Source organism: Heteronotia binoei, chromosome 1, assembly GCF_032191835.1.
Source record: "Heteronotia binoei isolate CCM8104 ecotype False Entrance Well chromosome 1, APGP_CSIRO_Hbin_v1, whole genome shotgun sequence".
Taxonomy (NCBI): domain Eukaryota; kingdom Metazoa; phylum Chordata; class Lepidosauria; order Squamata; family Gekkonidae; genus Heteronotia; species Heteronotia binoei.
In genome coordinates this window covers 31,775,642-31,789,922 of record NC_083223.1, presented here as the reverse complement: position 1 = coordinate 31,789,922, position 14,281 = coordinate 31,775,642, and the positions used below count along the sequence as shown (strand labels likewise).

General features: G+C 45.9%; 1 protein-coding gene across 1 annotated transcript in view; it reads right to left on the bottom strand.

Moving 5' to 3' along the window:
• The window catches only part of CPB2 (carboxypeptidase B2), a 44,636-nt gene extending 34,340 nt beyond the window's left edge, over positions 1 to 10,296 (bottom strand). The window contains exon 1 of the mRNA XM_060233037.1: positions 10,171 to 10,296. Coding sequence (XP_060089020.1) covers positions 10,171 to 10,253 — 83 coding nt within the window. The 5' untranslated portion in view covers positions 10,254 to 10,296. The remainder of the gene's footprint in view (positions 1 to 10,170) is intronic.
• Between the last annotated feature and the right edge of the window lie 3,985 nt (positions 10,297 to 14,281).

The following is a 14,281-nucleotide window of genomic DNA, read 5'->3' as shown; positions in this document are numbered from 1 at the left end:
CCTAACCACAGGCCACCAAAATTAACTGATGCAGGGGCTTTCCCTGGCACTTTTCCTGCTTATTGGGGAGCAAAGAACTTGCAGGACACCTCTGTGTGCCTCACAAGTAAAGGAGGGAGTTGCAGGACCTTCCTTAGTTCTCTGCAACACTAACAAATGTTTGTGGCATGGGCTTATGGCCTTGCACACATTGTTGAGCTCCTCAGGAGGGGCTTTTCTCTAGCCTCTGCCTCCAAACAAATCAAAAGTTACTGGCCTGCACCTTTCCTTAGTGGGGCAGTTCTGAGTTCACCAAAAGGTTTTAAAAGTCTCAGAGCCTGAACTTTTTCCTCAGTTGGCCCTAAGCAAAAGGGAAATTCTTCGGCTGAGAAGAGTTCCTACCTCCTCAGACCCGGGAGAAATTTTTAACCCCCAGGGAGAGCTTCTTGCTCCTTCCACTAAATTCTCTTAAAGGCACAGCCAAGTGTAAGAACTAGCAGCATATTTCCAGATGCTTCCTGGCTCCTATGTGCTATTTTACACCTGGGCTGGCAACTTTACTTATGTTCCCTTTTTTTGTTTTGCCTACTGCCAATCTCTGATTGCACTTCGGCTTGGGTTTAGGGGGCAGCGAGCCAATCCTATGATTGCGTCTCGGCCAGAAAAGGGGAGCCACGGGCCGACCCAACGATCGCGTCTTCGGGCAAAAGGGAGCCACGAGCCGACCCAACGGTCGCGTCTTCGGGCAAAAGGGAGCCACGAGCCGACCCAACGGTCGCGTCTTCGGGCAAAAGGGAGCCACGAGCCGACCCAACGGTCGCGTCTTCGGGCAGAAGGGAGCCACGAGCCGACCCAACGGTCGCGTCTTCGGGCAGAAGGGAGCCACGAGCCGACCCAACGATCGCGTCTTCGGGCGAACAAAATAAAAAGTTGCCCAGCAGTCAGATTGCAGCGGTCCTACGACCCGCCTGCCTTCTTGACTGTCGGGTGCCTTAGACTAGCCTTGGCCTAGACTCGTGTAAGGACTTGGGTGTGTGTGTGCAAGTGTCTGAGTGTGTATGTAGTGTGTGTGCACTACGCTCTAAAGAACAGGGAGAAGGGAAGGGTGCTCTATCCAGATCTTAACAGCTCTGACCTATCCTGACATTCCCTCCCACGATAGACGCGTTTAGAAAGGCCTCGGGACGGCGGCCAGGCTTCACGGGACTTCCCCCTTGCATTCGATCGGGCTCAGTCCTCTTGCGAGGTGTCTGGCCTCCTCGGGGCGGCTGAGAAGTCCAACGCTGAATGATAGAAATGGGAGTAGCCCAACCCACAATTATATAGAGATGCTCGCTAGAGCCGTTCACACAGAACTCATTCACTCAATCACTCACACAATAGCCTCCCTAGCAAGACTGTTTGAACGGTGCAACCTTACGTCTGTTTGTATGAAGACACGCGTGTGTTCACACAAACAGGATAATGCCAACGCTTTCTCCACCAATTTCTGTTAGGGAAACTGCTCTCAAAATAAAGTTGGGGAATTAGAGTGAGAGACAGCTAGCCCCACAACGGAATCTTTGTTATCAATTGTATACCAGGCTCAACCGTTCAGAGAGTCAATGCTCAATAAGAGACTCTAATTTAGTAAAAATCAATTGTAATTTATTTAGAATAATATTTCTTTCATACAAGGTAAAAATACAAAACACTCACACATTCACACAGGTCTAGGAAATATAGATAGATCAATAGGGGAACATATATGGATAAACAGACAGGGTAATATTTACCATCGTAGTTCTTCCAGGAAGGTTCCAATGGCGACATGAGAGGACAGGGGAAATGGACCCAAAACTGTGGCCAGAATTGGGGATGGATCTAGACAGCGGGTAATAGGGGTTGCTGAATAGAAAGCACACATGAGTGGAGTTGGGTCAGAGGTTAAATAGGCTTCCTCAGACCCTTGGGACTGGGAGGTCCAAGGGAGGAGAGATGGGAGGTTCAAGAGGGCTGGACATTCCTTACTGACACCTAATTGGATGCCTGCTTTGGCCAATGAACTTCACCTTAGTCCAGTGGACCTGGAAATTTCCAGGCTGCAATATTGCCTGGGTTGGCCCCAGGGTACTTAGGCTGGAGTGAGAATGGGAATGGCTGGGTACTTAAGTTTAAATGGGATTAACTAGGAGGGTGACAATAGGAAATAAAATACATGGCCTAGGTACCACCCGGTGTAGACAAAAGACTTGATGAAGACAGGAGATGTCCTTCCTCTTTTCTCATCTTCTGCTGGGCAAGAGTAATTGTTCTGGTATTGCTGAGCAATTAGGATCAACAGTTGAGCTATTAATCCATTCATGAGTTAATGGGTTGCTTGCAGGCTAGGGTGTGCTTGGACAAGCTTGATTGCCTTATGCAAAAGCTTAAGCAGATGCTTGAGATGGAATCAGGAAAGCAAGATGGATTCTGCTTGTTGTTAGCCTTAGATTCATGAAGGCAGGCTGGAAACATGGTGGCCTTGCTTCTTCCACGGCAGTGGCCAAGACTGGGCACACAAGGAGCAGCTGGAGCATGTCTTCAGAGACGTAGAATGCAAAGCTGAGGCTTATGGTATCCACATAAGCCAGAAACTGCAAGCAAAGTCCACTTCTTAGAGCAGAGGTGTGAGAGTCAAATCTCCAGGCACCCTGGCAACCATGCTGGTGATCATGATGTTCACATGTATGAAAAGTAGGGGGCTTTTCCTCACACCACCGTCGGTTTCAGGTTCGGGGGGGGGCTCAAGGTTTTTCCGGGCAGTTGGCCACCAGGTGCCCAGGGTCGCCGCATCTGAAGCACTTCTGACCCGTGGTGACTTTGGGGGTCCCACCCTGGGCAGGGGCCTTTTTCACTTCAGTCTTGGTGCCTGACTGAGCCTCACGTCCCCCCCTTCCCCCCTTGCTGCTGTTGCCGTTGCAGGGCTATGCGCTTCATGTTGGTCTTGACCTCTCCTGCCAGCTGCATCCACCCCAATAGTGTGGTGGGGCGGGCCTGGTGGAATGCCCTATCCAGGAGGCTGGCATTCAGGCCCCGCTGCTAAGCCTCAATTTTCATCATCTCGCTCCAGCCCCTTACTTTTGCGCAGTGAGCCCTAAAATCCGCTGTGTACTCCCTCACCGATTTCGACCCTTGTTGCATGTCGCGCAGGGCGGTGAGGGCCAGAGCCTCCTGTAGAGGGTCCTCGTACTGGAGCAGCATGGCTTGCCTCGCCCGAAGTCGCGGAGCAGCAGTCAGTCGATCTGCCTCTGCACCTCCCGGGTCACGAAAGCGGTGTTCGCGTGGATCTCGTTCCCGAGGTCCCTTTGCACCGCTCTCATCTCCTTTCTCATTTTCTCCATGATTTCTTCCCCCTTCAGGGGACTTCCATTTTTCCCCTCCGAGTCGGTTCCTTTACCCCGCTCCTCGTCCAACCCGACGGGGATCTTTTCCCCGTTGTCGCGGTTCGGGTTGTCTCTGCTCCCCAGGTTCCCGCCCTGGCCGGGTCTGGTCAGTAAGTTCTCGTGGAGCCCTGGGGCCTCATCCATCAGGGTGGTCGACGTTCTCAGCTGCCACTTCTGCGGGGTGATGAACAACATCTGGATGTGGAGGGGGGACCCTCCGGTTCCCCGAGCCCCAGTGATGTGCCATGGGGGAGTTTTAACTTTCCCTAAAGGTTCAGCAGGTTCTCTGTTATCCGGAACTTTTTCAGCCATCCGACTTAAAAGTGGCCGGTTCAGATAAGCCTTCAAAGGGATCAGTCTCAAAGTGTCAGACGATGGGATCTCAAATCAACCAGTCTTTGAATTGTTGCAAAGTTAGGCTTTATTCAATAATCCATAAGTATCTGAACGAAGGAAGATTGAGACTGATACATTGTAGCATTAGGAGGCTGGCTATATTGGGATACATCAAAGGGAATTATACAGAGCCACAATTCTAAACATTGTCGAGGTGAGGTGCAAAGATTCACACGGTCTCTTCCTCTTATCTCATTGTTGCTGCTAGTCTTTTGGGGATAGCCAAGCAGCTGTCCCTGGAGGTGCCTTATCTTCAAAGAAGGGAATTTCTGCCTTTGTTAGTATCAAGGGAAAGAAAGGTTCACACTGAGCATTGGTAACATCTGCATTTTCTACTTTGATATGCAAGGTCTTTTCTCATGGTTAGTAACAGAGTTTAAAGATGGCTACAGTTCAGCTAAGCATTTCATCCAGCAAAGTTACATTGGCTGACAGGTGGGTGGGGGCCTTCCACCGTGAGGGGTGCCATGGCCAGCTGTGCAGAGGCCGGGCTGCTGCCACTTGGGTTAGAAGATCCGGGGTGGGGGCATCATTGGCCAAGCAAGTGGGTCTCTGGTTGGGCCCTTCTGATGATGGCGGCAGCACCTCCTCCAGCTTGAGAAGTATCTCTGGGAGGTGGAGAGAGGGGGCAGCTAGCCCATGGCTTCTTGCTCAGGTGGTGGGTGGATGGGAGGGAGCCAGCCTCTTCTGAGATGAGGAGGAGACTCTACCACGAGGTGCCAATGGACCGCCCAGCCTGTGTTAACGAGGGGGCAGACTCCAACCCTCAGCCAGCAGAGTGTCCCCTCCCTCCTGGCTTTGGAAGAGAGCGCTGGCAGCTCCCGCATGTGCTTGGTGTGGGGCTGAGGTAGGCAATTCTGGTCCCTCCCCGTCTGCTGGAGCCCAGTCCTGCTGCAAGCCCTGAGCAGCAGCAGGACTCTCCAGTGGGGCAGCAGGCAGTCGGAAGAGGCCTGTGGAGCTCTACTTTCCCCAGGTTGGCTTGAGGTCTCAGGGCTGCATTCCCCTCCCAAGAGGCCAAGGCCTCCCCCAGATTGCTTGCCCCCCACAGCTGCTGTTGCCAGAGGGTGGGCCAAGCTCATCCCTATACCCAACACTGGTCATTGGCCAAGAAGTGCAGTGGGCAGAATGCTGGAGAGGCATTGCTTTGCCTTTCCAGAGTCCACCTTCCCTCTGTGAAATTTTCAAGGTGGGAGGAGGGGGAATAGCACTTTTAAAACCAGAGGGAGGGGGAATGATTTGTGGTCCTTTGTCAATTTGAACAGCATAGATCAAGGAGGTTTGCTACCATGTGTTAGTTGTTACCAGGCAGATCATCTTCCAAGGGAGAAGCAGGGTCTTGTTGTTCTATGTTTGCCTCCCCCCCCACCTCCCCAGCAAGTGGAACTTCACTTTTGATATTGTCAGTAGCTGTTGGCTTTTACAAACACACACACATGCATGCACACAAAAAGGAGATCAAGGGAGGAAGCCATGTTAGTCTGGAGCAATAAAATAAACTTAAGAGTCCAGTGGCACTTTAAGACCAATCAGAATCAGACCTTTCCCTTTACTGCTTTTGCAGGTAAATCCTCTGCTGGGGTGTTGAATCATGACACCTCAGCTCCATGTAGAAATAAGCAAGGAGGGACGAGGGAGGGGAGATGAAGAGATCTGAGAACAGAGGGAGGAAGGCTGAGGAGGAAAGGGAGAAAGGAAAGACTGAAAAAGAGAAAGGGTGCAGATTGCTTTAAAGATTTTTGCCCTGTTCGGAAGTGCAAGATCAAGAGGGCTTACGTTCTAGGAGGCGTTCATGGGATTGCAGCCTTATATGCTGATATCTCTTTAGCCCTAGACGTCATGCTGGGAACATGTTATTTTAGATATGTCCCTGGTAAGATACTGTCTCCGCTTTTTCATCTCACCATAGTTCTTGCCTTTGCCTCTATTGTTGGGTCAATCTAAGGTGAGTGTGTGTTTGTGCCATTTGCTCTGTGCCAAAGATCAAATACTTCCAAGGGCATAGATCCAGATGGGCAGCCATGTCAGTCTGAAGCAATAGAACAAAGTTGGCGTCCAGCAGCACTGACAAAGTTTTGTTCAGAATGTAAGCTTTCATGTGCTAAAAGCCCACTTCATCAGACAACAATATGGGATAGAATTAGCAGTCCTACATTTATAGAGAATGGGCAATGAACTAGTATGCAAAATAGTGAAAATTGCTTTAGCAGATTAAAAGAATAGCAAGTTGCCAGACTCCATCTTGCTGTGAGGGTCTGGCAGGTGCTAATGAGGTTTCTTTTGTTGTGAATAGTGGCCTGATGCTTGGATAGCTTGGCAGATTTATTGAAACATAATTACTTAACTACAAGTAACTGCTGTTATGATTTTTTTCAATTGAAAAGCCTCACAATATTTTCTTTTGTAGTGACTCCCTATGGATACTGGTAACTATAACAGACAGTATATATGTGGTTATCCCAGTTATTTCAGTGCCAAGCTCAATGAAATAAGCTGAGTGGAAACATAGCTGTATTTGTCACATGTTTGCTACACTTCACTGCTGCTCCTTTGAAAATGCTCTGTGAGGTCCTAGAAGAGCAATTGGTGCTTGAAGTCCAATAAGACCTCTGCACTTCTATTAATGATTTGCAGGTTTGCTAATTATACTTGATGAAGATGATGATCTCTCTGTGACTCCTTTAAGCATCAAAAGTGAATGCTTGTTTAATGCAATAGGAACAGACAGACATGAAGCTGGACAATTCATCTGTATGTGCTTTTTGTTAACAACTTCTGTATTCCTTTAAATGCCTGCCCTCCCAACTTTGTTATTTTAAGGAAGTCTCCCACCCAAATACTTGCCAGAGTTGGCCCTGCTCAACTTCCGAGATCTGACAAGGTCAGGCTTGCCTGGGCTATCCAGGTCAGGGAGCAGTTTCAAGTTTTGTGCTTTTTGTTTCTCCCACAATTCATCTGTTTTTGAAAACTGGTTATCAGTGCAGGAGGGGTGTGTGTGTGTGCCAGAAGGTAGCCTTGCCTGGGGTGCCAGATAGTCTAGGGCCGGCCATGAGGGCAAGGGTAGAAAATACTTTCACTGTAGCTCTGCTCAGCTGTGATAATGTCACCAGCTTCTTTCCCAGGGCCAGTGCATTCTATAAGCGGAGCTCTTTTAAACTCTGCCAGTGTGCATGCTCCGTATAGCGAGTTTATTATGCAGCTTTTTATTCTGATCATATTGTCTTGTTGTTGTATCTACCTCTTGAACTTCACCTGTTGTTGTATCTACCTCTTGAACTTCGGATTCTAGGATAATGGTATAGGTGTGTTGTTAATAGGTTTTTGTCTGGGGGGGAGGGGCGATTTCAAGGGTTAAGTATTTTGTGAATATTTCACCGCACGTATATCGTTTTTAAAAGTTTAATTTTTTAAAAAAGAGAATAAAAAAGAAATGGCCGCTGATTGAAGAAGAAAGGCGGGAAAGTCTAACATCTTTGCAGACTTCAGAATGGGGTTGCCAGTCTCTAGGTGGGACCTAGAGATTTCCCGGCATTACAACTGGTCTCCAGGTTACAAAGATCAGTTCCCCCCGGAGAAAATGGTTCCTTCATTAGTCCTTAATGTGCCACTGGACTTCGTCTTTATTTTGCTACCCTTTTAGTATTACTTACCAGCATGGTATAATGGTTAAGAGTAGCAGACTCTAATTTGGGGAACCGAGTTTGGTTCCCCATTCCTCCCCATGTGTCAGGTACAAGTCCCTGAAAAGGATTTGTTTCAAGCTTGTGGTTGCTGATTTTCCTAACTGCCGATGAAGAGCAATTTATTCAAAGTATACTCATACATATATCCACAACTGTATTGTTTGCAGTTATATATGCATAACTACATGTATATATACAACATATATGTACTAACTCATGTATTAGAATATCAGTATTCACTGATAGAGAGATACTCCTTGTATTCTTTTAAGGTTTGATGTAGAATAGTATGGTAACAAGGGAGGCCACTGTGTAGGGTAAACCACAGCCTAATCTCGTCTCCCTAGTAATGAAAGATAGGTACCAATGGAAGATGTCTGTAAGCTGGAATGTGACCTTGGAGAAAGTAACACTGCAGCTTTAGAAATAATTCAGAGACTTTTAAGTGGGAGAATTAGGTGAGAGGTGTGATGGGCTGTTAACCTGTATTTGGATTGTAAGTTTTGTTTTATATCAGTCTGGCAAGGCAGTAGCCTTGCGTATATATGGTACAAGTATTTGCTATATGTTTCCACATTAAAGCTTCTTCTGCATTTTCTCAAGTCTTGTGATAGATTCTGGGCAAAACCTTACACCATGAAGGCTGTGGTCAAACGACCTTTGCCTGTCCCACCCAGTTGTTTAAATGTATATAGATATATGCTGACCCAGTCTAGGGAACTGACTAAAATCCTTTTGTCCTTGTCTGTTAATAGTGTACAAGAGAATGAGAATAATAAATAAATAATAATAATAATTCAAAATTAACAAATTACTTTATTTCACTTTTGAGGAGAAATGCATCTCTGTTTGTATATTGCCTTAAAAACCCTATGAGGTTGGCATAAGTTGCCTGTGATGATGGCACTTTTCCCTTGAAGGGTATGAACACTCTTAATATTGGAATAGCAGCAATGATAGAGAATTGCTGCAAGAGCAATGTAATTACATTTCCCAAGAAACTATGAATTTGGAGTTTTCTTCCCTACTCTTAACCAATTAAGTTTTTAAAACAACAACAACTACTACTACTACTATTACATAAATGCCCAGGTTGCTGAGAAAACTGATGATTGGGTTAATATTTTTGATCTAAACACACACACACAAACACACAGATACACACAAAGAACTTGAAACCTGCAGCTTCAGTAGTAGGCATGGTGAGCATTCAGTTGTAACAGATATATTAGTGGTCTGAGATGTACTATCTCATCTAAATCTGGCCAAGTTATGCATTATGGCTACATTCAAATAATACACACAGCCCTGATTCAAGAAACGTGCGTTCAGCCTCCAGTTGCAGGCATACTTTTCCCTCTTACCTTGAAGCCCAGTTCACAAGTTACGGTGAACCCATGCACAATCCATGTACAGTGCATGCTTGATTTTTCCTTTCACATGTGTTGAGTAATTCTCATGTTAAGTGAAATGCCTGTACAGGGGATGTGTGATTGAAATCATACATTTATCTTGGTATTGGTCCCCGGTCTCATATGTCAAGTTAACACATGTTGCCTCTTTCTGTCAGGCTCTGTTCATTTATGATATTAAGAAATGCTGTTACTAACCATATTCAATGCTGCATAGAAATGCTAACTAAAATAGAAGCTGGGAACAACCAGGAGGGAGGGGGGAAGAGTAGAGGCCGCTTCCCATGAATATCAAAGGTTGCCAAGATCCCTTTGAAGCATACAGTATGTGCCAAATTCTCACCTCCTCTCCGGAGGCCCAAGGACATTGCCTCTGAGAATTGTAACCACCAACGGACAAGATAAGGGGGGGGGAAGCGTTGGGAAAAGTCTCACATGCAAAGCAACCTTTTGTTTTGGTAATCAGGGGGTAGAAACCATTTCTTTGATGTAGAAGATTAAATGCCAATAGTTCGAGCTGATCTCCATCAGTTCCAATAACTGCCATGCTGGAGTAACTCTGAAGTATCCAATAAAGACAACTTTGTTTCAAAATACCAAAGTCTGCTTACTTGTGAGCTTCAATGAACCTATGCCTGACACTTTCTTACAAACATGCACAATGTCCATGTGTTCACGTAAGCAGGGTTTGAGAACTGTGGTTAAATGCTTGCCCAGTTACCTGTCATGTACAAACGCAAAACTGTAGGTTAATTGCAGTTAGTCAGTCCCCTTCCACTTGCTGGAATTTAAAGCTTGGATTAAACACTTATTTAGCACCCCAATTATTGGGAGGGAAAAACCTCTGGCTAACCACATACCTGCATTTGTACATCATGGGAAAAGGGTTAGTATTTAACCTTTTTTTTTAAGGAAAGAAGCAAGCAAGTAGAAAAGGGGAAGGAACACAGTGTGTGCCTGACCCCAGCAACCAGCCAGGTTCGTGCAAATTTTTCTTTAAAAATATTTAATGTTTGAACAAAGCTTACATGAAGTTTCCATATTTCCCCTCCCATGCTCACAAACCCCCCCCCCCCAGGTTTGCAGAAACGTACATTTTATTTCTGACCCCACCCCCAAGGTATTTTTAATCTACATAGCAGCAGGTCCCCCACATCTTTTAGATTAGTGAGTGTACATCTAGTTTGAAAGCAGTAAGTTTACTTGGATATAGCAGTATTATGTTTGGTTCAGATGCCGTTTGGGAGGACACATTCATGCAGTGAAAAGCTTTCCCCCCCCAAGAAAATAAGTGCCTACCTTTCAAAAGCGGAGACATACTGCCTTTGAATGAAGATGGATATGATACCGATTACAAGGAAAAACTTCATAACCGCAGCCATTTGCAATGAAATTGAGTGAGACAGACAGTGAAGGCTCAGGACATACACTATTGATTTTCTAAAGTCTCTGTTGAAAGAGTGGTTAAAATTTAATGTTCTCTCTCTCTTTGTGACCCCTCCCCCAAGACTTCCCATTCCTTTATTCCTTCAGACTGAAAATTCCAAAACACCATGTCTCTAAGCCAACACAAACACTTGCTAAACAGAAATCCCTGCTTGAGCATTGTGCCTCTTTTAGTTCTGCCTGGAAACAAAAGTAATTCTTTTATATCTCTGTCAATGCAAGCATTCTTCCAGTTCCTGTATTCTACTATGAGTTGATAGGGAGGGGAGGGGAGTGGGGGGCAACAAATGGGAGTCCTCTTGTCCCCTGCAGGTTGTTCTCGCTTCTTCTGTGAGGGGAAAACATGGGGAGAAATGGGGCTGGGGCGATTAGAAGTGTCCTGGTGCCATGATGTCACTTCCAGTATAATCCAGAAACGACATAATCACTCCAGGATGGCACTCTAGCATTCACCTCTGACTCTGGTTGCACTAAAAGTGTATCCAGGCAATCCTGGAAAGTGTATCCAGGCAACCCTCGACAGTGTATCCAGGCAATTCAGGCAACCCTAGAATAAAATCCAGTACAAGAGCCCATGGGATGTAGAGGACAGAATACTTAGCCCAAAGAGAATGAACTGGTCCTGGGTGGCATTATTTGGTCTGTTGGAAAGCCCATAAGAATGTATGTATGGATTTCCCCAATGAGCCTGAGTCCATTTCACATTGGATAATAAAAGAAAACCACCTACCAGGGGTGTTGTAAAGATTACCATCTGGGTCTGCCACGTACCCATGTGTGGGTAGAAAGGCACTGTAACTCACCTCATTCTACCTTACAGGACAAATGGGGAGGGGGAGCAGGGGAGTCACTTGCTAGATGATACGGGCCCTCCAAATTGGGAGGCTACCCTGCGGGTGAGATTGGCACCAACCCTGAGGTTTTTCTGGATTAAAGTTAAGATCTTTCTTTTCATGAGACCGATATTGGAATGGTGATTTTATATTATTCTGTATTAATTTTATAATGTAAATATACTGTGCTAAACCCGCTTCTGTACTTTGGAATGGAAAAGTGACCAACAAATATGCTCAGTAACATAAAATAAACAAACAGTGCCCTTCTGCACCTAAACAGGACAAACAGATAAGTCAGGAAAAAACAACTAAAAAAAGGGGGCAATATTTAGAAATCAGTGGGAGAATATGCAGTCTCTCAGATCACTCTGCTGCTGACCTAATCACCACCATTCTTCCCAAAAGAACATTAATGGAACACTCGAGTAGGAAACTGTTAAATTGGAGGTGGTGGTGGGAAGTGCCATCAAGTCAAGACACAACCGATTAACGGCAAACCTATAGGGTTTTCAGCAAGAGACATTCAGAGGTGGTATGCTGCTGTCCATATCACAACCCTGGTATTCCTTGGTGGTCTCCCATCCAAATACCAACCAGGGTAGACACTGCTTAGCTTTCAAGATCTGATGAGATGGGCCATCCAGGTCAGAGCTACCTTCTAACATTAACATCAGCTCCAGGTCAGGGCTACCTTCTAGCATTAACATCTGCTCCTTTTAGCAGAAGGAACTCCAGGATCTCAAGCTGCCTGCAATCCGCCATGTAGTGAAGAGGCTTCCACCCATTTTCCAGAGTTCGATTCACGTCTTCACCCTTGGCCACGTAGTCCTTCACCTCATCCAGGTCGCCGTTCTTGAGGGCCCACATGAACTCTTTGTCCGACATTGTGACCGCCGCCCTCATCACAGGCCGCAGCCAAGTCGAGAAGACCACATGTCTTGTGTGAAGCTACTCCTCTCAAAGGGTGCGGATAAGACGGTGAGAGGACCAGACGGACTCACTGCCTTGGAAGCGACTGACAATCAGGTGATCAAGGCTCTTCTCCAGTGATGGATGGATGGACTGAGATCTCACATCTCTCCCATGGCCTCACGCTGCTGCCTGTCTGTCACTCTTTGTATCTTCCAGCTTCTTCCACTAAAGATTGGGGGGGGGGGGGGACCACCACTTTGTTTTACTGTTTTACTGGTTTTACTGGTTTATTGTTTAAATGTTGTAAATTGATGTATTTTAAAACTTAATCCTATGTTAAAACGTTTGTGTTGTGAGCCGCCCTGAGCTGCTTTGGTGGGAAGGGCGGGATATAAACTAAATAAAATGGAAATGAAAAAAAAATGAAAATAAATTAGAATTACAACTGCATTTCCCAAGACAACTAAAAACCAAATAGGAGGGCTGTGGCTGCATTCAGACATCACATGCAACCAAGCTTTAAAAAAAATGCACAAACTTGGCTTGTTGTTGGGTTCACACATGCTCCTCCACACCCTCCCAGTTCACACAGAGAAGGATGGTTAAATACATGTTACTTCAAGTGGGTTTCCCCACTATTTGAAATTCTAATGTCCCTGGTTTAGGCAAGCTGCTGTAAATCCACTGCTGAAATTGCAGCAAGTAATTCCACAAGCACCTCCTTTCTATTGCCAGTAGTCCATGTTTGCTCCCAAGTCAGTATGCTCAGAAATGCAGCCTATGACTCTTTTTTCCTCTGTCTACTGTGCCCATCTTCACTTATTACATACCTGCAGTAGTTTTGGTGCTGAAAGCCCCACCTTTGGCTTTACCTGCCAAGTTTCTCTTATTCCTCATTCCTCCCACCCAAGCTGGGCCCAAGCCTACATTTGTCAAGCTCACCAGTCAGCCAGATCAGATAAAAGAGGAGGTACCGAGAGACAGAGAAGGCAGATGGGTCATCATGGTACTTAATTATAGTTTATGGGGAGGAAATAAGAAGACACCACATCTCAGGCCCGCCCAGTCTGTTACCACTTTGCTCTTTGTTAAGAATGCTCCTCTTCTGGCAACCCAATTCATGTTGCTTTGCTCAAGGCTCATGGTGGAAGTCCTAATAAAGGAAGGGGACTATAGGTATTACTGAAACTTGGTGGGATGGCACTCACAATTGGAATATTAGGATTGAGGGATATAGCTTATTTAAAAGGGACAGACAAATAAGGAAGGGCAGTAGACTTGCCAGTCCCCAGGTTTCGGAGGGGAATTTCCATGGTGTTGCAGGCTCCACCCTGCTGCCAGCCAGGTGGCTGGAAGGGGGAAACCCTGCCCCAACAGCCAGGAAGTGCTGTTAGATCTCAGGTGGGTTCAGAAAGTTGCAGCGGCTTCTATTTTGGAGGGTGTGTGTGTACATTTGAATCATGGCGAGACTGAAGTTGCGGGAGCAGTGAGCAGAAAGAGCCACATATGAGAGAGAGAGAGAGATCCCACTGTTTGGTTTACATTCCTTTTAGAAGCTGTTTGTGTAGTAAAAGGGATAGCAAAGAGTTAACTAGAACCTGTGTGGGATAATCTCCACCCTCTAGGCCTCTCTTTCTGTAAATTGGTTGAAATACAGAAGATTGTTACATTCTGCAATTCTGGTAAGTAAAGAGTAGATATCTATGCCCAACAGAAACTCATTTGCAGATTAGGCCACACACCCCTGGCATCACCATTGTTTCACACAGGGCTTTTTGTAGAAAAAGCCCAACAGGGACTCATTTGCATATTAGGCCACACTCCCAGACACCAAGCCAGTCGGAACTGCATTCCTAGGTGTTCCTGCTCAAAAAAGCCCTGTCTATGCCATTGCCCAGGGAGATCACAAAAATGTGGGCATGCAAACTGTTTATTTTGGCTATTTTGTGAGTGTGTGTGTGAGTTCACTTTCATTTTAGTTGAAGTGCAGCTGCTGTGGAACGCATTGAATACAAACAAGAGGAGGAGGAAATGAAGACTGTATTCAGGGGAACTGCATTGTTGTATTTTTATTTATGTATTTATTTATTTTTAGGGAATGGGAAAGTCTTTCAGTTCCACCCCCAATGTCTCCATACAATTCCTGAGTTGGACCTGGCAACCCTAAAGAGCAGAGGAGTCACATTACATGACTACATGAATCTGAGTGTGGAGGT